This window comes from Cygnus olor, chromosome 1, assembly GCF_009769625.2.
Source record: "Cygnus olor isolate bCygOlo1 chromosome 1, bCygOlo1.pri.v2, whole genome shotgun sequence".
NCBI lineage: Eukaryota > Metazoa > Chordata > Aves > Anseriformes > Anatidae > Cygnus > Cygnus olor.
In genome coordinates, this window is record NC_049169.1 from 55,582,881 (window position 1) to 55,610,753 (window position 27,873).

At 51.0% G+C, this 27,873-nt stretch overlaps 2 protein-coding genes across 7 annotated transcripts; one reads left to right on the forward strand and one right to left on the reverse strand.

Annotated features, from left to right (window-relative positions):
- The first annotated feature begins 2,324 nt into the window (after nucleotides 1-2,324).
- On the forward strand, nucleotides 2,325-19,151 carry TMPRSS6 (transmembrane serine protease 6). The gene is made up of 17 exons (XM_040544798.1): nucleotides 2,325-2,490; nucleotides 2,675-2,817; nucleotides 3,011-3,078; nucleotides 4,192-4,376; nucleotides 7,157-7,198; nucleotides 8,168-8,372; nucleotides 8,738-8,874; nucleotides 9,202-9,314; nucleotides 9,795-9,904; nucleotides 11,164-11,309; nucleotides 12,178-12,276; nucleotides 13,680-13,793; nucleotides 14,075-14,191; nucleotides 14,915-15,083; nucleotides 16,438-16,709; nucleotides 17,212-17,348; nucleotides 18,054-19,151. Exons 1-17 carry the CDS (start codon nucleotides 2,325-2,327, stop codon nucleotides 18,210-18,212), a joined length of 2,382 nt encoding a protein of 793 aa, XP_040400732.1. The 3' UTR covers nucleotides 18,213-19,151.
- A 422-nt stretch (nucleotides 19,152-19,573) lies between these two features.
- On the reverse strand, nucleotides 19,574-27,792 carry KCTD17 (potassium channel tetramerization domain containing 17). Of its 6 annotated transcripts, none has more exons than XM_040544838.1 (7): nucleotides 27,156-27,792; nucleotides 26,030-26,138; nucleotides 24,137-24,228; nucleotides 23,093-23,188; nucleotides 22,609-22,734; nucleotides 21,300-21,567; nucleotides 19,574-20,302 (listed from the first exon to the last, which is right to left on the reverse strand). In XM_040544838.1, the coding sequence occupies exons 1-7, from the start codon at nucleotides 27,360-27,362 to the stop codon at nucleotides 20,145-20,147; spliced, it is 1,056 nt and encodes a 351-aa protein (XP_040400772.1). In that variant the 5' UTR covers nucleotides 27,363-27,792; the 3' UTR covers nucleotides 19,574-20,144. The 6 variants fall into 6 exon arrangements, with proteins under 6 accessions (XP_040400772.1, XP_040400773.1, XP_040400778.1 ...); XM_040544840.1 differs by lacking the exon at nucleotides 21,300-21,567 and adding an exon at nucleotides 21,746-21,989 and having other exon boundaries at nucleotides 20,170-20,302; nucleotides 27,156-27,785; XM_040544841.1 differs by lacking the exon at nucleotides 19,574-20,302 and adding an exon at nucleotides 21,746-21,989 and having other exon boundaries at nucleotides 21,510-21,567; nucleotides 27,156-27,786.
- Nucleotides 27,793-27,873: the final 81 nt, after the last annotated feature.

The window sequence follows — 27,873 nt, forward strand, 5'->3', positions numbered from 1 at the left end:
CGTCCCCAGACCAACCCCAGTGGCTGGAGCTCAGCCCCAGGTCAAAAGTAGTCCGTGTGTCCTTCCCCCCCTGCTTTATTGACAGGATAACTCTATTTACTTTGTTCTGGCTGGAGCACGGTTGCTTTTTGTGAAAACCAAGGGGCAGTAAGCAGAAGGCGGTGCGGCAAGGCGGGGGGGAGGGCCCGGGAACAGAAGACATCAGATGCTGCAGGAAGGTGGCACAACCGAGTGTGGGGAGCCCAGTGTCAGGAAGGTGGGCAGCGAGGAGCCCAGGAAGACCAGAGAAAGCATTGCAGATCAGGACTGACAGACGCCGTGCTTTGCTTTCATCTGTGTGACCGCTGCTGGATCTGGACCCGCTGTCTAGCTCCGTCTTCCCTCCTTCAGGACGTCTACGCCTGTCAGCCAGGGGCTGCTCCATCCCTGTGCCAAGGAGCTCTGCCTGCTGACACCCAATGGGACCAAGGAGGGTGGCTAAGACATACAACAGTCGCTCAGCAACTCCTCGTCCCCTGGGGAGGACAACATAAGCTGCCTGCGCCAGCCTCCTGGGTTGTTCTCAGCACAGCAGGAGGGGCTCCTAACCTGACTTTTTCCAGGCTCCCCCCTTGCAGACCTTCTCCCTCTGCAAGCCTCCAAAATCTCAATTTCAAGAGAAAAGAAAAAAAAGCAAGCCATTGTACAGGGTGTGCTGACCCACCACGGCAGAACGGTGTGGGACAAAGGCCAAGCTGAAGGGACATGGCATCAAATTATTGATCGCTGAGGAGACCTTGAGCTTGGGTAAATAGATATCCTCCTCTCTCTCTCTCACCATGCATGTGTGAGCGGGCTTGCGTGGGGGGTGTGGGCCCGGCCTCACAGGCGGCAGCAGGTTTCAAAGGTAGGTCTGCAGCTCTGGGGGAAACCCCAGTGCCTACAATTAAATCTTCAAAAAAAAGAGGTTCTTCTATTGTTGTTTCCTGCCCTCCTCCCCCCGCCCCTCGGTTTGCGGTTCTTTGCTTACGCCTGCTGTTTCTGAAAGGATCCTATGGTAGTGGAGAGGTGCTCCTGCCTCTCTGGAAGGGTGCATCAGAGGAAGCAGATGTGCCGCCGTTTGTAGGAGTGTTGATGTTCACCAAGCTACGTTTGATTTTCTGGAGTATGTCGCTTGGTGCTTATGTTCTATGAGTACATTGCTGTGCCACAAGCCAGCCTGGAGGGTTTGGGGCTCAGTAAAAGGTGGGAGAGTAAGGAGGCGGAACAATCCCTGTCCTATGAATGTCCCAGGGCACCTACACAGGCTAAAAGGGGTGTGAGGCCAACCACCTCCTCCTACCTCTGCAGCACGTCCCTGCTGTGCGTTCATCTCGGCGCAGACAGGCACCGCTGGGTGAGCGCACAGCTCACAGGCATGTAGGCAGGGCGCAGGCATTCCCCAAGAGCTCCGTGCCCTCCCACGTGGATGTGCTCATATCTCATTCCTCTCCAGCCACACTCACAAAGCTTTTGGGGACAGCAGTGAGGTTAGAAGGCAGTAGGTGACTGGAGAGGAAAGGAGAAGGAGGGTGGGCGAGATAAGATGGCTCTCTTGGGTGATGGCACTTCTTCCTTATCTTCAGCATCTGGGGCTGACAGGAGGGGCGCAGTCAGAAGAAAGCAAAACAGGCAGCCCGAGGGAGAAGAAGGGTGAGGGAAGCCAGAAGATGTCCCCTGGAACAGAGAAAGGTGGAGGGCTGGACGTTGTTTGCGAGCTCTCCCTGCGCTTGCATAGCTACTGAGTCAGGGCCAGTGTGGGCTTCGCCCTGGGACAGGCAGTCTGGTGAGAACGGCAGGGGTTTTTTTTGCTTTGAGGGACCGAGAGCAAAGTGGCAGGGCAGGCAAAGTACAACTGCAGGCTCCCAGGCCGGGGCTGCTGCATGCAACTTCTGTGTGCATTTGAGGGCACTGATTTTCTTTTGCATTGATCTCCAGGTCAATAAAATACCAGTTTTAAAACCATTCCCAAACTGAGAAAACAACAGTATTATCTATGGAGAATTTTCTTATTGTACTGACTTGTGTTTTTTGGGCAGAAGCAAGCGAAACCTGGGGATTGTCTTTGAAAACTGGAGGATGCCCTGGAGGCATAGACAGATAGGACAGTGTCCTGGAAGCCTGTCTTCTACTGAAATAGGAGCTTAACTCACATTTCCACTGAGCAAAGTCTTTGATGGTTAGCCCACAGACCTCTTAGGGCTATAGATCTGGGGAGAGGATCACAGAGCTGACAGCGCACCTCCAGAGATGGATGTAAAAAACTGCATGAAACCCAGCCTGACCATGGTGTGCTGTGTCACTAGATGCCCCAGATGGAGGCCGAGGAACAGGAGGAAGATGCCAACTCCCTCTCAAAAGATGGATCAGAGACTAACTCAACTACCTCACGTGACTGCCGCCGCTATGTGCCTCTTGGAATAGTCTTTGTTTTGCTGGCTGGAACTGCTGCAGCAACATGGTATTTCCTAGGTAAAAATTCAACACGTTTTTTCCCTGTGTAGGAGGTGGATGGGGTATAGTAAAGGCAATGTCCAGCCCAACGAGTATTTGTGTCTTTGGGCGATCTTTACAGATCAAATCTGAGCAAATTACTGGGCATATCCCTCTCTCCTACATATCAGCAAGGTAATTCATTAGTGTCTTCTGTTGGCAGACTACAGACCATGGCACCTGGAACCATCTGTCCTGCAGTTTTACTCCGGCAGCCTCCAGGTCCTCAATCGCCAATACTTCCCAGACCTTGGGGAAGTGGAGTCCAGAGCCTTCTGGTTGGAGTCAGCCAAACTCCAGAATATGGTGAGGGCAATTCCATGACCAGAGCTGGCCCTGAGGCAGTTCAGTGAGTAGCAGAGCAAGGGGTCAGGTACCCTCATCCAAGTGACGGACATGGTGGGTCTGTACAGCAGGAGGGACGAAGCGTAGGGCTCGCTGTAGGTTCTTTGTCACTGTAATGTTGCACGATAGTTATCAGACGACGCTCTCATTGCAGCTGAAGGATCTCATTCGTGCCACAGAGCTGGGTCGATATTACAACTCGAGCACAGTGTATGCCTTCGGGTGAGTAGCACCCACAGCATTTCTGCCTGTTTGTATGTGAAAGTTTCCAGTCCACTGTACTTTCGTTTCACTGAAATTTGGTCATGACAAGCTGCTGCACGCCCAACCATGAGCTCTAGGCTAGGCTGGGCAATACACATCCAGAACGGCTCCAGCATGACAGAGCTGTGGATATTTTGACATTCACATTCATCACAAAATCAGTCAACACAAAAAGCCAAAACTGAGATTTTTTTCACTGAGACAAAAGTTCAAGCAAAGACAAAAAACTGACTGGGAAGAACTGAAAAAAAAATAAAAATCTGGGCTTGGCATTCTCAGTAGTAACTAAGCAGCTGGAAATTAATTTCTCTAATTCAAGGAAGTCATTTTTATGGCCTGATTCTAGGCACCAGAAGGCAGAGGCCAGAATGCACCATGGATAAGGCAAGAAGCGTGGTCCACCTGTGAACAGGATAAGAGTGGAGTGGGACAGATAGGGGACTACAGCTTTGCAGGTCATCACAGTAGTTCAAGAAATCAGGAATAACTTCCAAACTGATGTATACATTTGTTTATTTTTTTTCCATGGAAAACTACACCCCTAAATTTGACCTTTCACTAAGGAAAATTCCAATTTTGCTGTAACTCCATTTTCTACCAGGGAAAGAAAAGTTTCACTTGCAATTCTTCCTCTATTTTTTTACCGAACAAAGGTTTGCTTCAACATCTCTTCCCCCTCCCCCAGCCAACTTTCTCTGCCAGCTGGTTGAACAGAGCTTTCCCAGTCACAGCCTCCCGCAACTTGAGCCTGCCCAGCATTAATGGCTTGTGGTAAGGTACTGAGTCATAAATCAACTCTTTGTCACCACTGGGAGGTGATACAACGAAGTCTTGAGAGTTTCATCTCAGCCTCTGGTCAGTAGTAACTAAAGGTCACTTCTACCTGAAACGAGACTACTCATTAGACCAGTCTTGATTAATTATCACACTAATTTGACCACATATAGTCATCACTGGATAGTCCACACAGATATACCTGACTTGTGGCTAAACAATGGGGGATTAATCTGTGGGGTTTGACACTCCTGTAGAGGAAGACAGAGGATATTTAACGTGCTATTTCTCTGTTAGGGAGGGGGCTCTGACCTTCTTCTTCTGGTTTACCCTCCAAATCCCTGAGAGTAAGCAGAAAGAGATGACGGCTGAGAGGGTAAACACAATGCTCCACCAAGAGCTCTCGGCCAGCTTCAACATCTCGGGCAGCCTGTCCTACCAGGCAGAGTACAGGGTCAACCCAGACTCGCTGGTTCTGCTGGGTAAGTACCCTCTGCTCAGCTGTGGCTTGAGCCATCAGACGTGGCCCCAGGTTTACAGGGTGCCAAACAAAGGTTATGAGAAGTGGCTAGAAGTCATTGCTGAAGGGGATAGGAGAAATCTGAAGAGGACAGGGAAGAAATGAGGATCAAGACAGGTGATTACATGTGTTGCTTCCTCATAGAGAACAGAAGTTTCACAAATAGCATCATTCCTTTGAATGATTAAAGATTCTTGGAGATATAGCTGACTATGACCAGCTAGTTAACAACTTCCTATTTCTCCTCCTTCTCCCCTCAGCCTTGGCTTGTGTTGAGTAAAATCTTACACAGATCATGACTTTGACCAGCTCGGCTCAAAATTAGCAAGCAGTTAGGTTTCTTGCTTTCCTTTGGGAGCTTATTCCAGTGTACTCAACTCAGAGAAGAACAAAGTCAACATACTTAAGTCACCACTAGTCTTACTCTGAAGCAAAGCATTGTTGCCACTTTAGTTCCTAACATATGATTTTAAGCATTATTTATCAGTTCCCAAAGTAAAGATCACAGCCTGTTTAAAAAGAAGCCCCCACAGAACTGCTCTAAAATAGGTGTTAGATAAAGGACGTGGGGATGTGTCTATATTCAGTGCATCAAACTCCAATGGAATTTGCATTTAGTCCTTATAACGAAACTTAGCTTCTCAGGCTGATCTGATCCCTCCTTCAGAGCCCCAAACCACAGAGGTTTTAAACTACATTGTGTTTACTCTCTCCCACTAGGACTCCCATTTCCAAGTTTCTTCTTCCTATGAAATGCCACATCTCCAAGTTTTTCCCCAGACGTTATCTTGCATTTTTCAAAGATGAATCTTATTTTAACATATCCCACCCATATTTTCTCTAACCTTTCCCTGCACATCACAATTGTTTTGATTTGGAGGTAATTTTTTGGTGTCTCCAAACAAAATCTGATTTCCTTAAAATGATTTCACAGATCATTTTGTGGATCTGATCCAGATCTTTGTGTTAAGATCCAGTATGAACCTGCATCAGCACCCCATGAAGACCTCTCCTCCTGCATTTACCATTAGTCACTTACTCCTGCTTTCAATTTGTTTCCAGTGTACCAGACCTTATGTTCAGCCAAATTAAATCAACTTTCTTAAGAAAAATGTCATAACACAATATGCTAAATGCTTCAAAGTCAGCCCATCTTGCATTTTCCATTTATTTACTCACTTCCTAATGTGATCCATAAAAAAATAAAAAATGATGTTACCATTCTTTTAGCTGTTCCCAGTTCCCTCTTATTCCCTTTGCATCTGTTTCACTGTTTTATTCATTTCAGGTAGATTTGCATGAGCAGAACATGCTTCTTTCTATTCTGGAGTTAACACACCAGTTGTAGTTTCTCTGGCTCCTTCTGCTTTCTCTCATCCTTCCTGTCTCCTTCTCCAGTCAGAAGCACAGTCTAGCAGCTGTGGCAAAAAAAAAAAAAAAAAAAAAAAAAAAGTAGAAAACCCCTATAGCGCTGGTCCGGGATGAGCTCACGCCAGTGGCTTAACCTCTGGCTTCATTTGCTCTGTAAAAGCAGAGTGAAAAAACTGCCAGCTAATAGCAAGTCATTAGCACTTCATTGCCTTCTGACAGACTCACTGGCTGACCCGCTGAGCTCTAAATATGAATTCTCTCTGCAGTCTTCTGTAACACACAGAGCTGCAGACCACTGACTAATGCAGGAAGATTTTCCAGCCCCCCAGTGCTTTATTTTTACCAACAGGTACACTCACTCCACGGCACTAGCCTCCCCTTTTCCCCTGAAGACTTTTAGGATTTCCTTCCTTCTTCTCGAAGGAGCTCAGTTTTATTGCCTTCACACAAAAGAGCAAGTAACGTCAGCTCAGCATACCTCACGTCCTTCCCTACAGCAGAGGAGCTTCTCCAGCCTTGTGCTGGCAGGATCCTCCTTTCCACAACATCTGTTTTTACCATGACAAAGCTACAGAGCTCTCCCCGCAGAATTGCACGCTCTGCTTAGGGGCCACAACAGAGCAAAGGCCTGCCCTAGGCAAGCCCCCCAGCAGCAGCTCTCACACCCAGCTGACCTCACGGCGCCTTTAGTTTCGCCAATTATTCCCAGTAGCACCTCATCTCTGGCCGCTCCCAGTTCAGCTGGGAGGCTGGAGCGAGGCCCAGCTCCTAAAAGCATTGTCCACTGGCTTTGGTGTGTGCAGATTTGTAGCCCTTGCTGGTGTGTCTCTCTGCATCTGCCTTCCCCATAGGTGGGCTCTGTAGGCTATTTAGTAGCTACCAACCAGTCGTCATCAAAGGACCTCCTTCCCACCCTCATCAGCTCGCACGCTTTTCGGTGAAGGGTTATCTGAACTCAGAGAGCAGGGCAAAGGCTCTGGGTTAGGGCTGTGCCCAGTGATGTGGCTGCCAGGGAAGGGGGATGGTGTCCTGAGGCAATGTCCAGCCCTGGTGGGAAGGGGAAGATGCCCTTGACGAGCATTGGGTAATGGGCAAAGGAGAAGATGCAGAGAAGCCTGTATTGGTCTGGAAGGAATGAATTAGGGCTGCTGGATTCGGGACTGAGGCCAGAGAGGTTTCCCTGTGGGATGGGATGAGGAAGATATGACTGAAGCAGGTCCCTGAGATCAGACAGAGAAGTGCCTGGAGAGTGCCCCACACCAAGATTTTAGGGGGGTCACCTATGTAGGAAGGGAGTCATCACCTGCCATGCTAGCATTCAGTTACCACCACTTTTTGTTTATCTTCCTTTATATATTTCCTTTCTAACAGAATCCAGTGTGAAAGACATAGTAGTGCTGAAATCCACTCTGGGTAGGCCATCTTTTCTTTTCCTTTTGAGTTTGTTACTCTGTGGGAGGGATTTTCACCGGGGACAGGCTTCCTGGAGCTGTAAATCCTGGGAAGGGGAGAAGAAAGCTGTAGCAAGGGAGCAACAGCACCACTGCCTAGCAAAAGTGCCCATGGCCACATCCAAACTGTGTGAAGCTACTACATGGTGGAGTGCTCTGAGCAGCTCTGGTAGCGCACAACTATGCAGAGATACCAGCTCCCAGGAGCAGTGCGTCCAGCTTAGTAAAGTCTTGGTGTACTGATGCTACAGTGCCAATTCTGGGCCCCAGAAAACCTATTGAGAGGGGCTGAGGGTTTCCCTCCATGGCTCTGCACTGGACGTGGTGTAAACCATTGTAAGTTTATTCTCCTAGTGATGTTTGAAAGTGTTTTTAATAATTTTGGGCTGTGCTGCAAGTGCTGCTGGCAACTTTCATTAGATACACTATTAGAAAGGCAACTTTAAGCTGATTTTTACTCAAAAATCTTGGGCTAGACAGTTGCTGGAGCCTAGAAAGCATGCAAGGGGGATGTAAGGCTGCGAAGAATATGGTAGTGAGAGGAGAAAGAAATGAAAAATAAAATGAAGCCAGTGGAAGATAATTGTGTTGTGCTGATGTTTAACTCCTGAGATGGTATGGGCTTAACCAAGGGAGAGGGGCCAGTTGTTACAGAGAGGAATTGGGGGGGGGGGGAGGGTTTCACATGCACCATTTACTTTCACACGCATCTCAGTGACACCAGTAAGAGGTGACTGGTGTCACTGAGACGCATGTGAAAGTAAACTGAGATCACTGGGATGATTCAGCCTAACCCTGAAATAGGGCTCACACTGGTATCCCAACTGGCAATCCCATATCTTAATTTCCCTTACAGCCACCCCTAAGCCCCCCTTCCCTCAGTTTATATCACCCTGAGGTTTAAACCCTTCTATCTTTCCCCTGCATTCAGGTTGCTACAGATACAGCTATGTCCAAGAGGATGACATCCTAACGCTGGAGGGCCCCGACTACCTGGCCTCCAGTTGTCTTTGGCACCTCCATGGCCTCAAGGGCTACATGATCAAGCTACACTTGGAGTGGACTCTTCCAGACTGCAGGGACCGCCTGGCTATGTATGATGCAGCTGGGCCCCTGGAGAAACACCTCATCACCTCGTAGGTAGCTCCTGAGCAGGGTGAGCACAGTGGGGAACCCGGGCAGGATGGCACAACACCACAGCAGGGGAAGGTGTTAGACTACATCAGAGGAAATTCTCTTTGATGCAAAACCTGCCTCTCACTGATGAGCTAAAGTCACTGATGTGGGATATCACACAGCCAGCCCTGCAGTCTGATAGATTACAGCAGCACGAGCTGTCTCTCTGGTGGCTCTTATTTGATTCAGTTGGTGTCTCACAACAGGCATGTTCTTTGGATAACACAGGCCTCCACTGCTTTTTTTTTTTTTTTTTTTCATTCTTCTCTTTCATTTGTTTGTGGTGTGCTTCACTCCCACTCCTTTGTTCTCTCTTTCCCCTCAGGATCTACGGCTGCAGCCGGCAGGAGCCTGTTGTGGAAGTCCTTTCATCAGGCCCTGTCATGTCCATCGTGTGGAAGAAAGCCATGTACAGCTACTATGACCCCTTCATCCTCACAGCACAGGCGGTGCCCCTCAGAGGTAAGGAAGGCTGGAGGAGGGCAGCCATAAGTACAGGAAGGACGCAGGTTTTCTCCTACAACATCACTGCCAGAGGTCAATTCAGTATAAGATAAAGCAGCAAAATGCATTACCCTTCTATGGACAAGAAGAGGAAGCTAAAAGTCTTGCCAGTTAGAAATGGCCCCTTGAAGGGGATTGGTGGAACATCCCAGTGACCATTAGCATTAGGTCTTAGAGCCCCTTTTATCCCCTGCTACAACAGGATAAGTACACAGTATCCCCAGGCTGAGGTTGAGCTGAAAGGTATGGAAAGGTATTGAAAGCTTTGAATGTCTGTATTTACAGCCTGCGAAGTGAACATAACCCTGCGGGAAGGCCTGGAGCTGCAGGGGAAGATCAGCACCCCACACTACCCCAGTTACTACTCGCCCAACACGCAGTGCACCTGGCACATGACGGTAAGAGCCAGCTCCCACCGGAGAATCCACCTCCTCCCTGAAGCCCACGTGGCACTCCCTGTGTTAACGTGGGGCACAGCGCTCGGCCAGCACTCTCAGTCAGACCATCATGAGAAGCAAAGAGAGGGTGGAAGCCTGCCTAGCCTCCATTTAACGTGTCTTTCTGAAGCCAAAGCAGTCTATTACTGCATGCCAGAGCAGAGATGCCATAACTGAGGAGGAATCTGAAGTCTTGTCTCTAGTAATCTGGTTCTTCAAGGCAGAACCAGATTACTAGAAACTACCGTGCTTTGAGACCAGCGGCAGAGCCACCCTGGATTATAGCACGGCCCCAGTTTAGATGGTCCTTCCTTCTGGCCTGCAATGTGTGAATTAGCACCTCTCCCCTTCACATCTACCCTGCTCATTTCTGTTGCGTGGGGTGGGCTGCAGCACTCATAGGAGCCATCTCCACTCTGCTCTGGACCCCCTCGCCTGCAGGTCCCCTCCCTTGGCTATGGGGTCACCCTGTGGTTCGACGCCTACGCGCTCAGCAGACAGAAGCAGGACCTGCCCTGTACCCAAGGCCAGTGGATAATTCAGAACAGAAGGTGGGTATTGCTGGGGTCCTGGTTTCTGTCTCTCACTTCCTCCTCCTGACCTGGGATGAAACCTCTGCATGTCCCTTGCTCAGTTTAGCCACTAGGTCTGAGGGGGGAGATCCCACCAGCCTACTTAGTGGTCACTGTCAGGGCTGGTGCCTCTTGCTTGTCTACTTCTTTTTCAGCCTCTCTCATTCACAGGCTCCCTAGGGAGCACATTTCTTACAATTTGCTCCAAGATACCAGCCTGCCTTCTCTGTCTTTGCTGTTTGCATCAGGCTTCCTAATTTTCTCCTGTGTGTGTAACCTTGGTGTCCTCCCACGACTCTTGTGTTTGCAAATCTGCCTGTCACCACCTCCGCAATAATATCTGTGTGTGCCGTTGCCTCGCATCCACCTCCGTACAGATCCTCCGCCAAGCTCCAGATCCTCCTGCTTTGACTAGAGCCACTTCCCCCTGCGGGACTTCCCAAAATCAGCCTCCATACATTGCTGGGGCTGCTGCCCACCACTGTCTAGGTGCAAAGGAGACACAGCTGCCACACTTTTATCTCCTCAAAGAAGGCTCTGAGTTAGATGGACCCTTTTTTTCCTCAGAGTTACTGCAAAATTGCCCCCTTCTCTCCAAAACCTCCCCCAGCACATCTCATTAACTTCCTCTCCGCTGCTCCTGCAGTGGTAATTTATTTTCTTCTGAAGGGTCTGAACCAGAAGCTACTGAACATTACATTCCCCTGGCTTACTATTTTCACCTTTTATCTCCTTACCTTCCTCTCTTGAGCTGTCAGAGCCACAGTTTCTACAACATGATTTCTTAGGAAAGATAAGTGTAAGATCTGCTTCGTGTGGCCTGAATTCAACACTTGCCCCAAAATGGGAAATGACCAAAGGTAGTAGGGTCACTCTGGAGTCATGAGGGCAGAAATGGGTGACAATATGTATAGACTGTTTCCATCCCATTCATAAAGACTAATTATGCCCTGTTGTCCCCAGTTACTTGGTTTCCCCTCTCTCTGTATCAATTCCCATCACAGCATTCATGTTGATTGGACATGGGTTAAAATCACAGCTTTTTCCCATTGCTCCTGTGTAATCTTATGCCACACTGAAGGCATTTTGCTGTACTGGCTACCCCCTCAACGGCCCTCCATACCCAGTCTTTGTGGTCTCTTTTCCACCTTCCCCAGCACCGCAGAACCCCCCTGCCCCACTTTGCTGTCTTCTTCTCCCTCGCCACCTGGGACATCCCACCTCTGTTTGCTCCTCAGGTTGTGTGGCCTGCGGACCCTGCAAGCCTATGCCGAGAGGATCCCAGTCACGTCCTCTGCCGATATCACCATCACCTTCACCTCGCAGATCTCCTTAACGGGCCCTGGCGTGCAGGCAGCTTACAGCCTGTACAACCTATCTGACCGTACGTCCAGGCCTCCTCCCTGCTCCTTAGCGGGGTGTGCATGGGGTCCCAGATGCCTACCTGCAGCCTCTGTGTGCTAGGATTGTGTTAGGAGAAACACAAGGCACATCCCATGATCCTGAGGTGCCAACTGCCCTTCAGGCACATGCTTACAAACACAATGCCGCACAAACCACTCATCTGCCCCAAAAAAGAGGTATTTACATGCAAAGGTGCTTCTGCACAAGTGTTCCTGCCTCGTTTTCCCAGCGCACCCTTGTGCCAAGGCCCAGCTTCAGAAAATTGCCTACAGGCTCACCCCTCAGCACGGACTGGCCTTGGGATTTCAATGGGAGACTATTTCTGACTTGAAGTGACTTTTGTTTCAATCACAAAAGCTCTCAGAGAGAGCTGTTTCCTGCTCACCTTGGAACCTGTGCGAGTGAGAGACAAATAAAAGCACACACAAATACGCGTATGCACGTATGTAAATGCAAACCCACAGGCCTTCTTCCCAAGGTTTTGCCAGCTCCCTCCTAAGGGTGCTGTAACCCACACTTGTCCCTGAATACGTGCACCTGGCAATACGTCTAACAACAGCCCCTTCACAGCCCTGACCATGTTTTAATCCCAGCCCCTAAGAACCTACTTCTGTTTTGCCGCAGTGCTCAGGAGTCACAAAACAGAGCTAGAGCAGAGGTAGAGCATGCCAGGCAGGTGGGTGATCTGGCAGACTTCGGGGACTTTACTGAGTGCCTCCTGTGAGCTGCTGCGGCTCATGTGCGGTCAGGAAGGTGTGCAGCTCCATGCTCCACTTTCAAGCTGCGGTGCTGTGCTGCAAGGAGGTTTCCAGTCACCGGGGACTAACTACTATCTCGTGGTTTCACAGCCTGTCCCGGGGAGTTCCTGTGTTCGGTGAACGGCCTGTGTGTCCCAGCCTGTGACGGGATCAAAGATTGCCCCAATGGGCTGGATGAGAGAAATTGCGGTGAGTGATCTGTTCTCCCCGCCGGTCCCTGGTCCCAGCAGGACACAGCTCCTTGCTCTTTCAAAGGTAGGGAGAGATGGGGAGGATCCACGTGGCCCATGCCTCCCCTTCTGGGAGATTAAATCTCTGAATCACAAAAGCCACTTCTCACTGCCAAGCAGCTTCAGCCTGCTCTGGAAGAGGAACAGCACTTACTCCTCCTGTGCACAGTGCAGCCTTCCATCGAGAACCCCCTGATACCCCTGCACCAGGTGCTCCAGACAGCCTGAAAGACTCCCCCTGCCCATGCTGTCCACCACCTTGCCCTGCTTTCCCACCACCCTCCCCTGCCAACCAACCTCAGCCCTGGCCTACAGCCCCCTCTGCTGTCAGAGTACCCAGTGTCCCCCTCACAACCCTCCCACCCTGCTCCTGCCTCCTCACACCACCAGCTGCCCTGCTCAATTGCCTCTCCTCCAGGCCGTGTGTGACATACGAGCTGTACAAATCCTCAGCCATCTGTTGCCACCCAGCAGGGGAGCAAAGTCTTCAACGAGCCATCAAGGCCTCATGCCAGCACCAGTTAGTGCGGACTCAGACACTGCCTCCCAGCACTCCTACAAAACCCCATTCTCATAGGAAGACCTACCCAGGCTCAGCCAAGACATCTGATTCACTGGCTCCTCTTGTTCAACATCCATCCCCCAGGACCTGCAGCCCCTTTTCTGTAAAACTGCATCCCAGCTGGGCAGCCCCCAGCCTGTTCTTGTGCATGGGGCTGTTCCTTCTCAGGTGCAGGACTCAGCACTTCCCTTTGCTGAACTTCAGAAAGTTTCAGTCAGCCCATTTCTCCAGCCTGCCCTGTTCACATTGCTTCAGACTTTTGTGTGGCTTTAATCACCTGGAAGCCTCGCACTAATTACTGAAGCAATTATAGTCATTGCAGTAAGAAAATGCCTGGTCCATCACGTTTAGTGTTACACATAGTTATACACGAATACAGAGCAAGAGTTCCTGCAATGAAAATGTGTAATCAGAAGTCAAACTGTGATGGGCAGGCACCTTAGGCCTGTCTCTGTCTTGGGCAGCTACCAGCGATCATGGACGTCAAGGAGTCAATCAGGGTTCAGGACTCAGCTATCAGAGCAAGAGAAGCTGCTCTGTAGGGGAAGGTGACGCCTGAGCTGAGGGTGAGATCAAGGCAGGAGGAACTCTAGCCAGGATGCAATCCCATAGGATGTGAGCAGGGTAAGCAGAGCAGGTTTGGTGAAGGTAACCAGGGTCAGCACGGAGTCCAGGGAGCACAAGGCAAGTCGATAGTGTTGAGGCAGATCTGAGGTGAAGATGGCAAGTCAAGGCAAGGCAAGGCAAGACAGTCACCACGTCCTGTGCATCTAATTGCTGGCTGCTTCCCTCCCTCGCAGTGTGCCCTGCAAAGTTCCAGTGCCGAGAGGACAGCACCTGCATCGAGTTCAGCAGGGTCTGCAATCAGCAGCGGGACTGTGCCAACGGGAGCGATGAGGAGCAGTGCAGCGAAGGTAGGGAGGGGACGGGGGTCTGACAAATGCCTTGCTCTGCTCTCAAACCACGGCTGCTGGTAGCGTGCCTCCCTCTGGTGAGATAAGGGCACCAGCTGGGAGCTGGCTTTCCGGGCCTGCCCACAGCATTTGCTCTTTTTGTGCCTTATTCAGGAAATTCTGACGTGTTTTATGTAGTTCCCCCAAGTTCTGCGTTGCTTTCTTCCCTCGCTGAAAGGACGTCAGGCTGTACCTACAACCTGCCACTTTTCCTCAGCCCCAGCTTCCCTTCATCTTCGCAGGGGTCCCCTGTGGTCCTTTCACCCACCGCTGTGATGATGGGACCTGCGTGAAGAAACCGAACCCTCGGTGTGACACCACGGTGGACTGCAGGGACCTGTCTGATGAGAAGCGCTGCGGTGAGGAAATGCTCACTCACACCTCAGCCAGGCAGGTTCAGGATGCCACATAGCTCCAGGTTGTTCGCTCTCACCCCTGCCACCCCAGTATAAGCATCCCCCCCTCCCTTGGTCCGCCTTCTCCTCTCCCCCCAGTGCCATTGCTCTGTCCTGCTCTCCTAGCTGAGCTGTGAGGAGGAGCTGCCTGCTCTCTGATCAGCTGCTCCCCGTCTCCTTCGGGCAGAGGCATCAGGCCAGACAGACACGTCTCACAATCCAGGTCCTACCCACAGGCTGCCCTTTGGACCGCTGTACTGGCTTACGTGAAGCGATGCCATCCTACAAAGCTCCAGCCAGGGAAACCACCCGTGGTACTGGCAGGGAGACAATTTGTGTTTTGATTGCCCTGCTTGATATTTCTGGAGTTTCCACGGTCAGCAAAAGGGCGGGGAGGTTTCCCCTGACCGGATGGTAGCTAGCACAGACAGGGCACTGCCCCAAAGGCATCCCCAGGAGGAAGGGCATGGCTGTGCAGGCATCAGTGGGGGAATATGTGCTTGGAGAGGTGCTCCCTAGACCTGTCCTGGAGAGTACAAACAGCAGCTGCTGGCTGGGGACGGCAAGGGTCCGAGGGAGTAGAGGTCAAACTCTTCAGCCAGTGAAGCAGGAAAGGAAGGGCAGGCACAACATATCATGTTCCTTTCCTCCACTGAAGCACCTGCTGTGTGTCCTCCTCCTCCTCAGACTGTGGGCTGCAAGCCCCTCTCAGCAGGATCGTGGGTGGTGCTAACTCTGTGGAAGGGGAATGGCCCTGGCAAGCCAGCCTGCAGGTTCGGGGACGCCACATCTGCGGGGGATCGCTCATTGCGGACCGCTGGGTGGTCTCAGCCGCACACTGCTTCCAGGATGAGAGGTAAGTGGAGAGCGGAGGGGGATGGACAGGAGTAAGGATGCTGGGATTTGCTCATGGCCTTGGGAGAGCAGAAATAGTGGAAGACACCCCACAGATCCACCTTTGCTTTGGCTCTCTCTTGTCCCCATGCCATCACCACCACGGAGATATCAGCATGTCCTAGGATGGGACCAGGATACCATTATCTGCTGAAGATGCTGTTTGGGTCCCACACTGCCCATCCCTGGGACCTGCCCTGTCACTAGATGGACTCTCTCCCACTTCCTTCTACCCAGTGTATCTACCAAAAATGCAGCAGTAAAAATACAGATTTGGGGAAGGGGGATGGTGGTGTTAAGCTAATTTTTTCAAACTGGGAATAAGTGAATGGGAGGAATATCTGCAGCTGTGCTGGGCAACAGAGCTGGGTGGGGAAAGGACTGTGATCCCTCAGGTCCACTCTCCACCTCTTCCAAACTCCCCTTTCCCTCTTCGAGTGAGCTGATGGGCATCTCCCTCCTCCTCAGCTACTGCTGCTGGATTTCCTGGCTGCCCTTCCCTCCTGGTGCCATGTGAGCACTGGGAGTTGGAGCTGCTGGTCATCCTCAGGATGGTGCAATTGGCCCTGGTAGGACTGGGGTTGCTTTGCAATAGGCTGGAGGTGAAACCTGAAGGGTAGTTTGGATGAAGAGAGATGGCCAAACCAAACCAGGGAGCTTTTTGCACCCAGAGAGGCAGTCTGGGGGAAAACAGCATTTGTAATGCAAAAGGTGGTCAGGACTCTGAGCCTAAAACCATCCCTCTTATTGCTTCCTCCTCCTCTGGTCCAGGCTGAGGCCCTTTGCCCCTTCCCTTCTGCAGACAGGGTCTACCTTGGCTGTTCTGTTCTCCTGTGTCACCTCACTAGGCTGTCTCCAGCTTTAAACCCTGCTTCTGTAAAAGGTTGTCATGCCCTCTTAGAAGTTTCTTAGATCGATCTTGTTACCCTTCTCAAAGTCTCCTTCTTGCAGCTCTGCTTCCCCAGTTCAGTCCTTGCTCTCTGCTCTGTCGTAGTCATTTGCACATGTCCAGCCCGCACTTGTATGTCTAACCTACATACACCTTTTAGCTTTGCTAAGGAAAATCAGGATACAAGATCAAGTTGCCTGCGTGTATGAGTGCCTGCCCAAAGCTGATCCCACTTGAAAAGCATGTCAAGGCATCAAAGAGATATCCCAACCAACTTCTTGAAATTAGTAACCAAATAAAGGAAACCCCTCTAAGGGAGATGATTGTCCATCATGACACTCCTTAAAAGAGCATGACAAAAGCAGCAAGGGTCTTCCCATCCTTCTCTGTTTGTGTGATGAGTTATCTTCTCTGTTGCATCCTACAGACTGGCTTCTCCCTCCATCTGGACTGTTTACTTGGGCAAATATTTCCAAAACACCAGCAGCCACACAGAGGTGTCCTTCAAGGTGATCCGTCTCTTCCTCCACCCCTATTACGAGGAGGACAGCCACGATTATGATGTGGCCCTGCTCCAGCTGGACCACCCTGTGATCACCTCGCCCTTCATCCAGCCCATCTGCTTGCCTGCCCCTTCCCACCTCTTCGAGCCCGGCCTTCACTGCTGGATCACTGGCTGGGGAGCCCTTAAGGAAGGCGGTAGGTGCAGCATCTTTGCTGGTGGCCCACTGTAGCAGGGCCAAGGTGGAAACACAGGTTCTGGTGTGGGGTAGGTAGAATAGGCTTCTGTTGACTGCAGAGGACCATGCCTCCTTCACCTCCTTTGCTTTTGGGTCACAGTGTCCAAACCCTGGATGCTCCAGGGTTTGCATAGTTTGCCAGAAGAGCTTAACCTCCATGTCAATGAGATGCAAACCCAAATGCTGACATTCCAGAAGCTGAAGAATCCTCCTCTTCCCAAAAGCTGAAGTGCCTACCACACGTCCTGGTAGGGAAAGGGACCGCAGGGTAATGTTGCTCCTGTCATGCAGGTGAAGCACTTTGCTGAAAGTCAGACTGTGATGCCAGTGGACAGGAGAACAGAGATTCAGATGGCAGCTTTCAGCGTGCAGTGAGATGGGCATGGGCTGGGGGACCACGGTAAACAGTGGGAAGTTCCACCATTGCTCACCGGCGCTGCTCTTGGTGCTCTATCCCCCAGGGCACATCAGCAATGTCCTGCAGAAGGTGGACGTGCAGATCATCCAGCAGGACATCTGCAGTGAGGCCTACCACTACATGATTTCTCCCAGGATGCTCTGTGCTGGGTACCACAAGGGCAAGAAAGACGCCTGCCAGGTGACAGAGGGGTTGTGGGAGCAGGGTGGGCTACCAAGGGCGAGCTGTGCCCCAGGCCTCCCAAATGCACTCCATAGCCTGAAATAAGGGTGAGAAGACCATAAAATGCCCAACTCCTTGATCCTTCCTCTGATCTAAATGGCAAAAACAACTCCCAGGACAAATTCTTCATGGTATCTTTGCCTTAGACAGGATCCAAACACACATAAACTTCTCCTTTCCTCATTCCAGCCCGTTCTCTACTCCTTACCTCCCACTTCCAAGTCACATGCCTACATCAGTCTCTTCCCCCCTCGTTCTCATTAGCATCTGTCAAACACAGTAACCACTCTGTTCCTTCATTACAGTCAATCAATCTCAAGCAATTCCTCTATCTCCCATCCCTCAGGATATCCACTTAAATTCCAACAGCTTCCTTGCTCTCCATATATTTGCAAATGCCTCCCGGAGCAGAAGGAAACTGTAGAGCTGCCAGCTTCCTGGGAGATGCTAAAGGAGAGGAATTTGCATGATGAAGGCATGAAGCAATGGGTCAGATGTTTGCACAGGAGACAGTTTTTGACATCTGTCTAAGGTTTAAGTGCAGATGTCCCAGACATGAATTGAGGGGACACAGGAATCTGCATACTCCAAAAGCCAGTGAAAACACCCCGTGCGAGAAGCCGGTGGATAACCATCACCCCATTTTTCTTTCCCTCTCCCTAGGGCGATTCTGGAGGTCCACTGGCCTGCAAGGAGCCCAGCGGCAGGTGGTTCCTGGCTGGTTTGGTCAGCTGGGGAATGGGGTGCGCACGTCCAAATTACTACGGAGTGTACACCAGGATCACTCAAGTGCTGGGCTGGATGAACCAAACCATGAGCTGAGAAAAGTGCATCTCTGCCCTCTCCCCATCAGACCTACGCTCACAACGGCACTCGTTCCTGACCTTGCTCACTTGCCTCGCAGAGAAAGAGTTTCTGTGTGGGATGTTGTCAGACCCAGGATGCTCTTCTGAGCAGGGTAAAAAAATAAAAACTGTTACAGTGGGAACTGTAGAGGAAAGCAGGCAGACCCTCTTCCCCCTCAGTGCTTCCCCGGGAACATCCCAAGGTGTTTTTGGGCCATCTATCCAAACGTGTTGGGGGTAGGGTCCCAAACTGATGGTTTCTAAGTACAGGAATGAGCGGAGCTGAACTTTCCATGAACCATGTGATTCAGCCAGTCTTATGCTGGAACGTTTGCTGAACGAAAATGTGACTGATGTAGTTAGAGATTCCAGTAACTGTGAAATCAATCTGTCTCTTCCTTCCTACTGATCGTCCTTCTTCCCCCTTCCCCTCCCATCACTCCTCCTCTTCCATCTCCCTAATTGCTTCTTTTCTTAGCCAGCATGTGCTGTTCAGCTCAGTCAGGCAACTCTTCACGTCTCACTGCCTCCCAGGCACGAGCCCAGCATCACGCCCCGAGGCGTGTCCCTGCCACCCTGCAGGAGCAGCACCCAGGCTCTGCTGCTGCTCTTGGACGCCTCAGAAGACCCTGGCCCCTCAGTAAAAACATTAAAGCAGCCTCCTGGCCCCTTCCCTCAGCCCTTCTGAATGCCTTTAACACGAGGGATTGTTCAGCTGCTTCCATCTCCTGAAGTAATCCAAGAGATGAAGGAGAAGGCGTAGGGGCACAGTGCTTTAGACAGTGACTGCTAGGGGTTTTGTTTTTTACCAAAGATATGCATATATATATATGTGTGTGTGCATAAGTATGTATACATATGTGCATATATATAAAGGGTCACTTGGAATTAGAAATACAATTTTTTTTTTTTTTTTGGCTCTAGTTTGCCTTATTCCGTTACAAATTCTTTTGGGGTTTGGATCTTTTTGACCAAACTCCAATCCTGGCACTGGCAATTGGTGAAAGTTCCCACAGCTGAGTCTCAGCTGTGTCCCAGGTACAGGAGGGTCAACCTGCCAGCTAGACAGGTGGTCCTCGCTTATTGTTGAGATTTAGGGGTGCAGATACCAATAAGCAAACCTGCTCTGTAGCCCCATCTGCATGCAGTGGGGATGCAACAGATGCAGCAGGAGATGCAGCACAAATGCAGCAGGAGATATCTCCAACGCCCAGAAGGCAGGCCCAGCACAAGAAGCTTCTGGTGGCTCCGGGTGATCAATCCAACCTCCTCTTCTCCAGCCCTACCCCACTTTCTACCAGAATCAAATTTCTACCACTTGAAATGAGAGGCAGCAAGGAGGAAGAAAGTGTGAATTTTATTTAGGAGCTACAACCCAGCGTCCTCAGAGACAGTGGTGAAATGAACACCCTGCTCCTGGAGGCAGGGATGTCCTCATCCTAGAAGACCCTACATCAGGTGCCAGCATGTTCCCCACGGGTACCCGAACAGTATGCCTGGCTCCTCTCACCCCTCTGACGCAGGGCTGCTTTGGGGGACAGGGAGCAAGGCACCAGTGAGGTGACACCCAGCACAGGGACACCCCACGAGCAGTGCAGGTGGCCCAGAAAAAGGCAGTGGCTCCGTACTCGCCCCCTGGGCACAAGCCCAGACCAGCTGCCCGCAGCAGGGAATGGGCAAGGAGTGGTCCTGCTGCAGATGCCACCACATCTGGGCACCAGCCCCAGCCAGGTGTTGGGGAAGGGAGCAAAGTTCTGCAGTGGCTGATCACTGATGTCCCCAGCAGGGGCCACTGTGACATTAAGGAAAGACAGCCTGCTAGGCGTGCGAGGGGGCTCCAGCCCCTCCAGCAGCCCAGGCTCTCCTTGGAGCATCTGCCCTCCTCCAGGCAGAGGCGAGTTTGTAAAAATCAATGGCTGCGTGTGGAGAGTGCAGGGGGGCTGGGGGTGTCACTGTGGTGCAAGGGGCTGTCATACACTACAGTACAAAAATAAAGATATAAACCAGAAATTAAAAGGCTGAAGTGGAGTGTCGGGATCACATCCTCAGGCCTCTGGCTTGTAACAGCTAGAGAATGAGAAAGAGAAAAACCAAATCAAAGGCAGAAAAAAAAGCAATTGAGCATGGAGGGGAGAGCAAGAATGAGGAAAATGGAAAGGGCACATGACAGAGGAAATGAAAACAGAGGGGAAAAAAGAGAAATGAAAGAGGAGTGTGGGTGAGGGAAAAAAGAAAAAGGAGGGAAAAGTCTCTGTGATTAACACAGATCGACTTTTAAGAGAATAACACTCAGATCCCACAGCCACGGACGAGGAGGCTCTTGAACAGAGGGAGTGAGAAATGGCATCCAGCTAACAAGTGCCCTCCACCAGGATGGGAAGTGGCACCGAGCACCGACAGTTCAACAAGAGCGCCAAGTTTATCAGCAAGAGAGAGAGGACTCCTCCTCTGAAAAGCTCTCTGTTCCCAGCCTCACACACTGCTCGGGAAGCCTGCCTCAGCAGCAGGCAGAGCACAGAGGTGCCTTTCACACACAGCTGCAGGAACATCTGGAGGGGGGACCCAGAGCACCCGCTCTGCTTTCACCACCCTCTCTGTCACTGCGCTGTCACCCTGGCAGAGGCGGTGGGGGAAAAGCCCAGGGAAGTGCCAGGAGGGGAATATCGCAGGCTGCCTCCTGCAAACCGCTCTCCGGCTGGCAAAGGAGCTGCGGGACGGCAGTCGGGAGAAGCGATCTGGCATGCGTGGCAGGCAGCCACATGGCAGGCATCCCCCTGTGTCACCCCTGCTTGCTTTGCATTCGTTCCCAGCCCTCTTCACTTCCAGCTGCATCCTCCCTCCTGCTGCCAGAGCCTCCAGTCCAGAGCTGTAAGGTCTGCTCGGCAGGTGAAGACACACTACGGTGAGAATCAGAAAAGCCACCTTAGGAATGACTCAGCCTCCCCCTGCTTCTCCTCCTCCCCAAGCTCTACAAACTGGGGCTATATCCACAAGAGGGGAGGGTGTGAGTCGCTCATGCAGAGCTCACACTGGCAGGGTTTGAGAATGTAGATAGGTAACGTACCTGCAGAGGAGGAAAAGTGAGGAGTGGAGAAAGACAGGCCCTGAGCAGGGAGCACACAGGCCCTCAGGCTTGGGAGGGGAGGCAGGGAACCTGGGCTGCTGGGGAGAGGCTGTGAGGGGTGAAGAGAGCAGGGGGAGGGATGCTGGAGGCTGGGGAGTGGGGTGTGGTGTCCCAGGCAGGTGACAGTGCAGAGATGGACACGGAAGGGAGGAGGAGGGAGGATCCGGAGGAAGAAAGAGTTTAGTGGACTCCCGAATACATGGACGGTCTGTAAATAAAAATATAACCATGAATAAACCAAACAGTTACAAACACAAAGCAGCAGCCAAGGTAACGGCTCTCCCCTGTGAGCTTTATCTCCAGAGAGACTCCTGCTCCCTGGGAGGACTTCCCCTCCACCCCACACCTGCCCTAGTCCTTCCCTGCTGCTAGCTTCGAGTTCTCACCAGACAGGTGGACGAGTCTATGCTTGGGGGTTTATTTCTATCATTCTCCTCAAGGATTTGCTGCACCTTTCTCCTCTGCTTCTCCTTCTGCCTCTGCCTCCTCCTCCACCTCCTGCTCTTCCTCCTCCAGGTCCTCCTCTGTGCTCTGCGGCCCAGCATGCAGGACAAAGGGAAGAAAGAGTGGAGACACTTGCAAGATGAGCCATGGCAGTTCTGACACGGGCATAGAGCAACGGTCACAGTTCTGGAATAAAAAGGGACCATTCCCCACAGACAAGATAGCTCTGGGTCAGGGAGAAAAAAAAAAAAGACTTGTTTTCCTCTGGAGCATTATGTCAGGGCTATCTAACACCTTTACGAGTGCTACAATCCCACTGCCCGACAGCTGCCACCACTCACTAGCTCTCCTTCCCATTTCCTAGGTGTCTGCAGGATGTCATGCACTGCCACACGTTCCTGTCCTTCCCTCAGAAGCGGAGCAGGTGAACTCCTGCCCCTTAGGCTGGGACTCGGCAAGAAAAGGGAACGCTGCGAAACCTTTCAGGAAATCACAGCCTAATGGCAGAGTGACACGCAGAGCATGGTCATGAGGAGGCATGAGGGGGATGTTAAAGTAGCATGAGAAATGCCAGGGTCATTTGGTAAAGCCATTTTCCACACACATCCAGACACCACCACTCACAACACGCACATTCCTTATTTTGGGCCACAAGTGTAATCCCATGGCACTGAACACCGGGAGAAGCCCCTGTACTTCACCACTGAGGTGCCCCACACTCACGGTGGAGGGAGGAAGAGGGAGTGAACAAGAGCAAATGGTCTCATAGGGAACAGGAGCAAGGCCCTGTCGAAGCAGGTCTCACCTTGGCTTTGCGGCTAGGCTCGGAGCTCAGGCCGTTGGGAGAGTTGTACAGCTCCTTGGAGACCACACACAGGAACTCGGACTGATCCTCATTGCCATAGCTGTAGGATGAGCCAATGTTCACAAGCTAGAGAAGACGAGAGCAATGGTAACAAGCACATGTTACTGCAAGCTTCCACTTCACCTGGGGAGCAAGGGGGAAAGCCCCCCATGCAGCACAGACTCCATACCCCCAGTAGAAAGGCCTCATAACTAGGCTGAGGCAGCACAGAGAACAAGGAGGGGAGTCAGCCAGGGTACAAAACAGCTTAGCCTCACACAGCATCCTCTAAGCTTCTAGAGAAGAGGCGAGAGACAGCAAGTGTGACAGTACCATCAGCGACTGACCCAATATTCTCAGACAGAGAAGTCTGCAGACTGCATGGTATCTGTGATTCTTACTCCAGAAGACAACTGCTTGCCGCTCTCCTCTGCCCTCTCCATACCTGTTCAAAGCGCCATCCATCCGACATAGTGGAAACCATCTGAGTGAGCTCCTCTTCCTGGCACTGTAGCACACGGTAGACATGTTTAGGAGGCACCTGACAGCAAAATCGCAGACAAGCATGTTGACAGAGGACAAATGCTAGAGGCTGCTGCCCACCTGCAGAAGGAAATGGTAGCAACCCTCTTTTACACACCTGTCCTCCTCTTCACGTCCCAGGTTAAAGAGGGATTTGGAAACCACAGCTATGTACTATGCTGTACTACGCTGTTTTGGGAAGCAAGAGCAATGGTATCACTTTTGGAGAAGAGGGACTGAGCTGAGAGTTTCCTGCAATGTCCTCAGAAGACACTGGGCTCGTTCTGACAGGGAGTTTGCATTTGTCATTACACATGCCACAAATGCCGATGGGGCTTTGCGAGCACAAAGCGATTGTGTTGCTGGAGGCTTACAACCTGAGGCAGACATGATGAATAGTGAGATGTCAGTCAACACTCCCAGAAGACAGTTTTAAAAAGGCTATTGGCCAAGACAGGGTATGATTGTGCCACAGGATTGATTCCTTCTGCCTCTTTTTCTGTGTTTAACTCTTCCACAGACATCCCTTCACCTGTTCCCTCAGGTTTCTCTGTAAGTATCCCCACACTCTTCACTGTGATTACACTCTCAGGACTCCCTGCACCAGCGTCCTCCTCCCAGCAGCACCTCCTGTCTCATCACAAACATCCTCCCATATCCCACTGCAACTAGCTGGCTTCTTCCAGAAGCTAGAGGAGCCAATTTAGTTTCAGAGGCCACACCCAGCTTTACCTCTGGAGCTGTAAAACAAGCCTGTAACTTGTTTATTGCGACTAAATTGGTGTTAGCCAGTCCCCCAGCAAGATTTTGCTATGCAGAGATTAGCACATAAACTCTAACTAGTTGCTTCTTTCCATTCCTTGCTGCCTCTCCCAAGCCTGCTCTCCCATTTAACTTGCTTTTCCCTTTCAGCATCTCCTCCTTCACCTACTATCCATTCACCTAATACTTGCCATTTCCTCCATACCTGAGTCACTGTGTAGTCCTTCTCCTCCAGTCGATCCTTAATTATTCGGATTAAAGGGCCAATGTTATAGAACTCTGCTTCTTCTAGCACCCCTAAGAAAGAGTGATAGAGAAACAATTAAGAAATTTAACAGCCAGTCTTTTTGGCTGGCAAAAGATCAACTCTTGGGACACTTCCCAAGGTCATGTCCCTTGAAAGAAATGACACTCCAGCCTCACTCAGGAGTTCAACAAGTTCCTCTTGATTGAAACCTTTACTGCAGAGAATTGACCACTGCCTCTCTGCATTGTGCTCCTGCTGCTCACCCCAACTTCTTTCCACTGTCTGCTACTACAGAAACAGGCATTGCCAATGAAGGTTGGTGCCAAGGCCTGGTAATACATTTCCAGGAAAGGAAAGGCTTTCCCTGGGAGTCTGAAATCCACCCACAGATTACTGGCCAAGAAGAATAAATGTAGACTCCATCTTCTTTCAATGACCACTAGTTACCACCTTGTTCAGGCCCTCTTTGGAAGGCAGAGAAACACAGGACCTCAACACGAAAAGATCCTAGAAAATCCCAACTTTCCCACCCCCCAGAGCAGTTAGAGTTGCACCCACCTTGCAGCTCTACAGGACTTCAGACAATCTTTGGCTCTCTCACCTGTGCTTCATCTTAGAGCAGGTAAACAGAGAATTGTTTTGTTTTGTTTTCTGCACATTGTCTGCAGCCATCACCTCTCCTGAGACTCTCCTGTTTGCTAACAAGCCATCAGAGGAAGGGAGGTGGGGTCCCAGTGGGTCAGTGAGGGGAAGGAGGCTAGAAACCAACATTTACATCACTCCAAACTAATATGCAGACAATGCAGGTGGAGGGATTGATCCCTCTCTACCTGAGCACTCAGACCCCTTCAGAGTTGCCTCATTCAGCCTCTAATGGGTTAGTTTTATGCCAGCCTGTCTGAGCAGAAACAAAAGGCAACATTAAGCTGTGAACAAGACTCCTGTTAACACTTCAGATCTGGTGTTAAAAGCTGTGGCTGAACTCTGTCTGACCTGAGGATTACAAGCAATGACAAGCAGAAGACATCTCTGAATCGCATTTATTACAATTCTGTACCATTGCTTATAAATATTTTTTGGGGGGAATTATAACTCATAAAATGATTCTGAAGAAAACATTCCTTGGTAAAAATATGTAAGAGAGAGGGAGAAGAAGGCTAATGAACCTGCAGAAACTGTGGTTGGCAAGGGATGGACAGCACAGCCTGCCTTTGAAATTGGCTGCTTGTTAGACCCAAACATCCAAAAAGTAATGAGGCATTGGGGATCACTGGCTCGTAACACCATGACGATGTTACTGAGTTATCCTATTGGACTCCCTGTCAACATCAAATGAGGGATTGGTTTGTCCGGCTTGCTCCGCTGGAATTGCTGCAGTCCACAACCCAACAGAGCACTAGCAGCATACATCACATATCGCTGATGAATGATGGTTTTTATTAGTCAGTAGAAGAGACAAGCTTGGTCTGTTTGGTCTTCTGGGTTTTCAATCCAAATTAGAAACAGGCATTAACAGAAAGCTCAGTCACAAAGCCTGATCAGGAAAGTCTGTAAGGAATAGGTAATAAAACAGTTTATTGATGCTGGTAAACCTTGCCTGCTTCTGTCTCGGTGACACCTCTCCTGAACTAACAGTCACAAAGCTGCAACACCTGCAGGATGCCTTCCCCATCTGCTCCAAACCCCTTTGGTCAAGGAACTATTGGTATGCTTTTCAAGAGCTGCAGTAAAGGCCTGCTCAAGTCCCCCACACCAACCTTCAGAAGGACAACGAGAGACAAGAAGGCCAGCTACAGTGCTCTGGCTCCCTCAGCCATGTTAAGTGGGAAGTTTCTGAGCTCCAAGACTCACCCTCTTCAGCCATATCTTTATCCAGGACAAGCTTCCCATGTCGGAGGAAATTCAGGATGGGTCCAAAGTAAGTGGGGTCCCGGTCTATCAGGTATGCACCAGTCTCATCCTAGCAACAGAGATGGACCATGAGGTGAAAAAAATGGATGGTAAACGTGTCACCAACCCTCTAATGCTCCAGACTAGAATTAAATACGCAGCCAAGCAAAAATGTCAACTATTTCTAAAACTCCTTGGAAACCATGGGCCCTCGGTTTAGCTCCTCTATGGTATGATCACTTACAGAGTGCACATAGCAAAGTTCTCCAGGTGAAGCAGATACCACTCCCTCGTGAGATGATCCAAAGCATAAAGATCCGAAAGCACGTGAACGCACAGGCATTTGCATGGGACAACAGCCAGCCACCATGCAAAGCCACAGCCAGGCAGGGGGACATCTTGTCCTGCACCCACAGGCGAGGTGGAGAGCAAGCCTTTCTGCAAAGTTCACCACAGCACCACAGGGTCTGGGGGAACGAGCCACAGATTTTAAAGTTTTGGTAGACCTCTGACTTTCTAACGGTTTTATCCCCATGGTATATAGCATGAACATCTGCAATTCACTCTCCTGAGATATACAATGGAGAGACCATAGTCAAGTCAGCCCTGCTTGGATCTTAACTCCTGCATTATTATGCCCAGCGTATCAATTTCAACATGGACCAACCCAGCTGAGAAAGCCAAAAAAACAGACCTCAGGCTCCTTCTGCAGCTGCGTGTGCAGGCCTGGTGTGAGGGCGCAGAGAGGCCCCTTATAGGGCACAAGGCTGAGTCAGACAGGTACAGTTGGGAGGTAAACCCAGGGGATCTGGGGAGATAGAGCAGCGGGAGAGCAGGGGTGGAACGGAGCTGGCCTCGCTTTTCCCCAGGCAGGGAAATGAGGTGCTGTGCTACAACACAGCCGGGTGGCATTTGGAAAGAGAAAATTCTTCCTGGGAGCGGGGTGAGAAAGCGGAGCTATTTTTCACCGGGTTACTCCTGCCGCTCGCTGTTGGGGTCTGGCTCCACCCCTGCATCCATCCAGCCCTCCTGCCCTCCCCGTGCTCGGTGCAGGGGCACGGTGCAGGAGGCAACCCAGCTGCCTTACCCGGTCCGACTGCAGCTCCTCGCCCTGGCACAAGCGACACAGGAAAGATTTCTGCTCCCGGCACAGGGTCTGCCTGGTGGTGAGGAAGACGGTGCCCCCCACATTGAGCCTCACCCACTTGGCCTGGGTGCCAGCTGGGGGTGGGATGTCCCAGCTGCAGCGTAGCCCCACAGCGCCCTGCATTTCTTCCCCGCCTTCCATCCTCATCCTCAACCCCCTCCAAGCACGCAGGGACTGCTGCAGGTACTGCCTGCCGGGGGATGCTGGGATCTGTAGTTTGTCTGCCTCTCCTTCCACAGCAGCCGTGGTTCCCCAGGGGCCAGAATCCTCTCTGGGACCACCAAAGAGGGTCCAGAGGGGAGGAAGGATCCTCTGTGCAGGAGGATATCATCGCTGCAGCTATTAGAGGTGAGCAAAAGCACAGCTCCGATGCTCCCTGGCTTTCCCTCTCTTCCTGATTTCACTAAACAAGGGCTAACGGAGCGTTACGCAAAATTCCTCGGCGTGTATTTCCATGTACACCCTCTCCAGCTCATGAAAAAGGTTCTGGGACCTGTAGTTTACAAGGACGTGCACAAAAGGGTGCTGGGAACTGTAGTTTTCCCAGCCCGCCGTCCCTGCAAAAGAGGATGTAGTAACGAAGGGGGCTGCCATACACGGCCCCAGCCTTGCAGCTAGCAGTTTGCATGCCTCCAGCCCTGGGTCTTGCAGGGAAGCT

Excerpts from the sequence above, each read along its gene's own strand:
- TMPRSS6 (XM_040544798.1), top strand. The coding sequence starts at position 2,325 with ATGCCCCAGATGGAGGCCGAGGAACAGGAGGAAGATGCCAACTCCCTC. Across the intron at positions 8,373-8,737 it reads GAGAAACACCTCATCACCTC|GATCTACGGCTGCAGCCGGC; the intron begins GTAGGTAGCTCC and ends CTTTCCCCTCAG. Across the intron at positions 17,349-18,053 it reads GCAAGAAAGACGCCTGCCAG|GGCGATTCTGGAGGTCCACT; the intron begins GTGACAGAGGGG and ends CCCTCTCCCTAG.
- KCTD17 (XM_040544838.1), bottom strand. The coding sequence starts at position 27,362 with ATGAGGATGGAAGGCGGGGAAGAAATGCAGGGCGCTGTGGGGCTACGC. Across the intron at positions 26,139-27,155 it reads AGGAGCTGCAGTCGGACCGG|GATGAGACTGGTGCATACCT; the intron begins GTAAGGCAGCTG and ends CTCTGTTGCTAG. Across the intron at positions 24,229-26,029 it reads TAAAGATATGGCTGAAGAGG|GGGTGCTAGAAGAAGCAGAG; the intron begins GTGAGTCTTGGA and ends ACTCTTTCTTAG.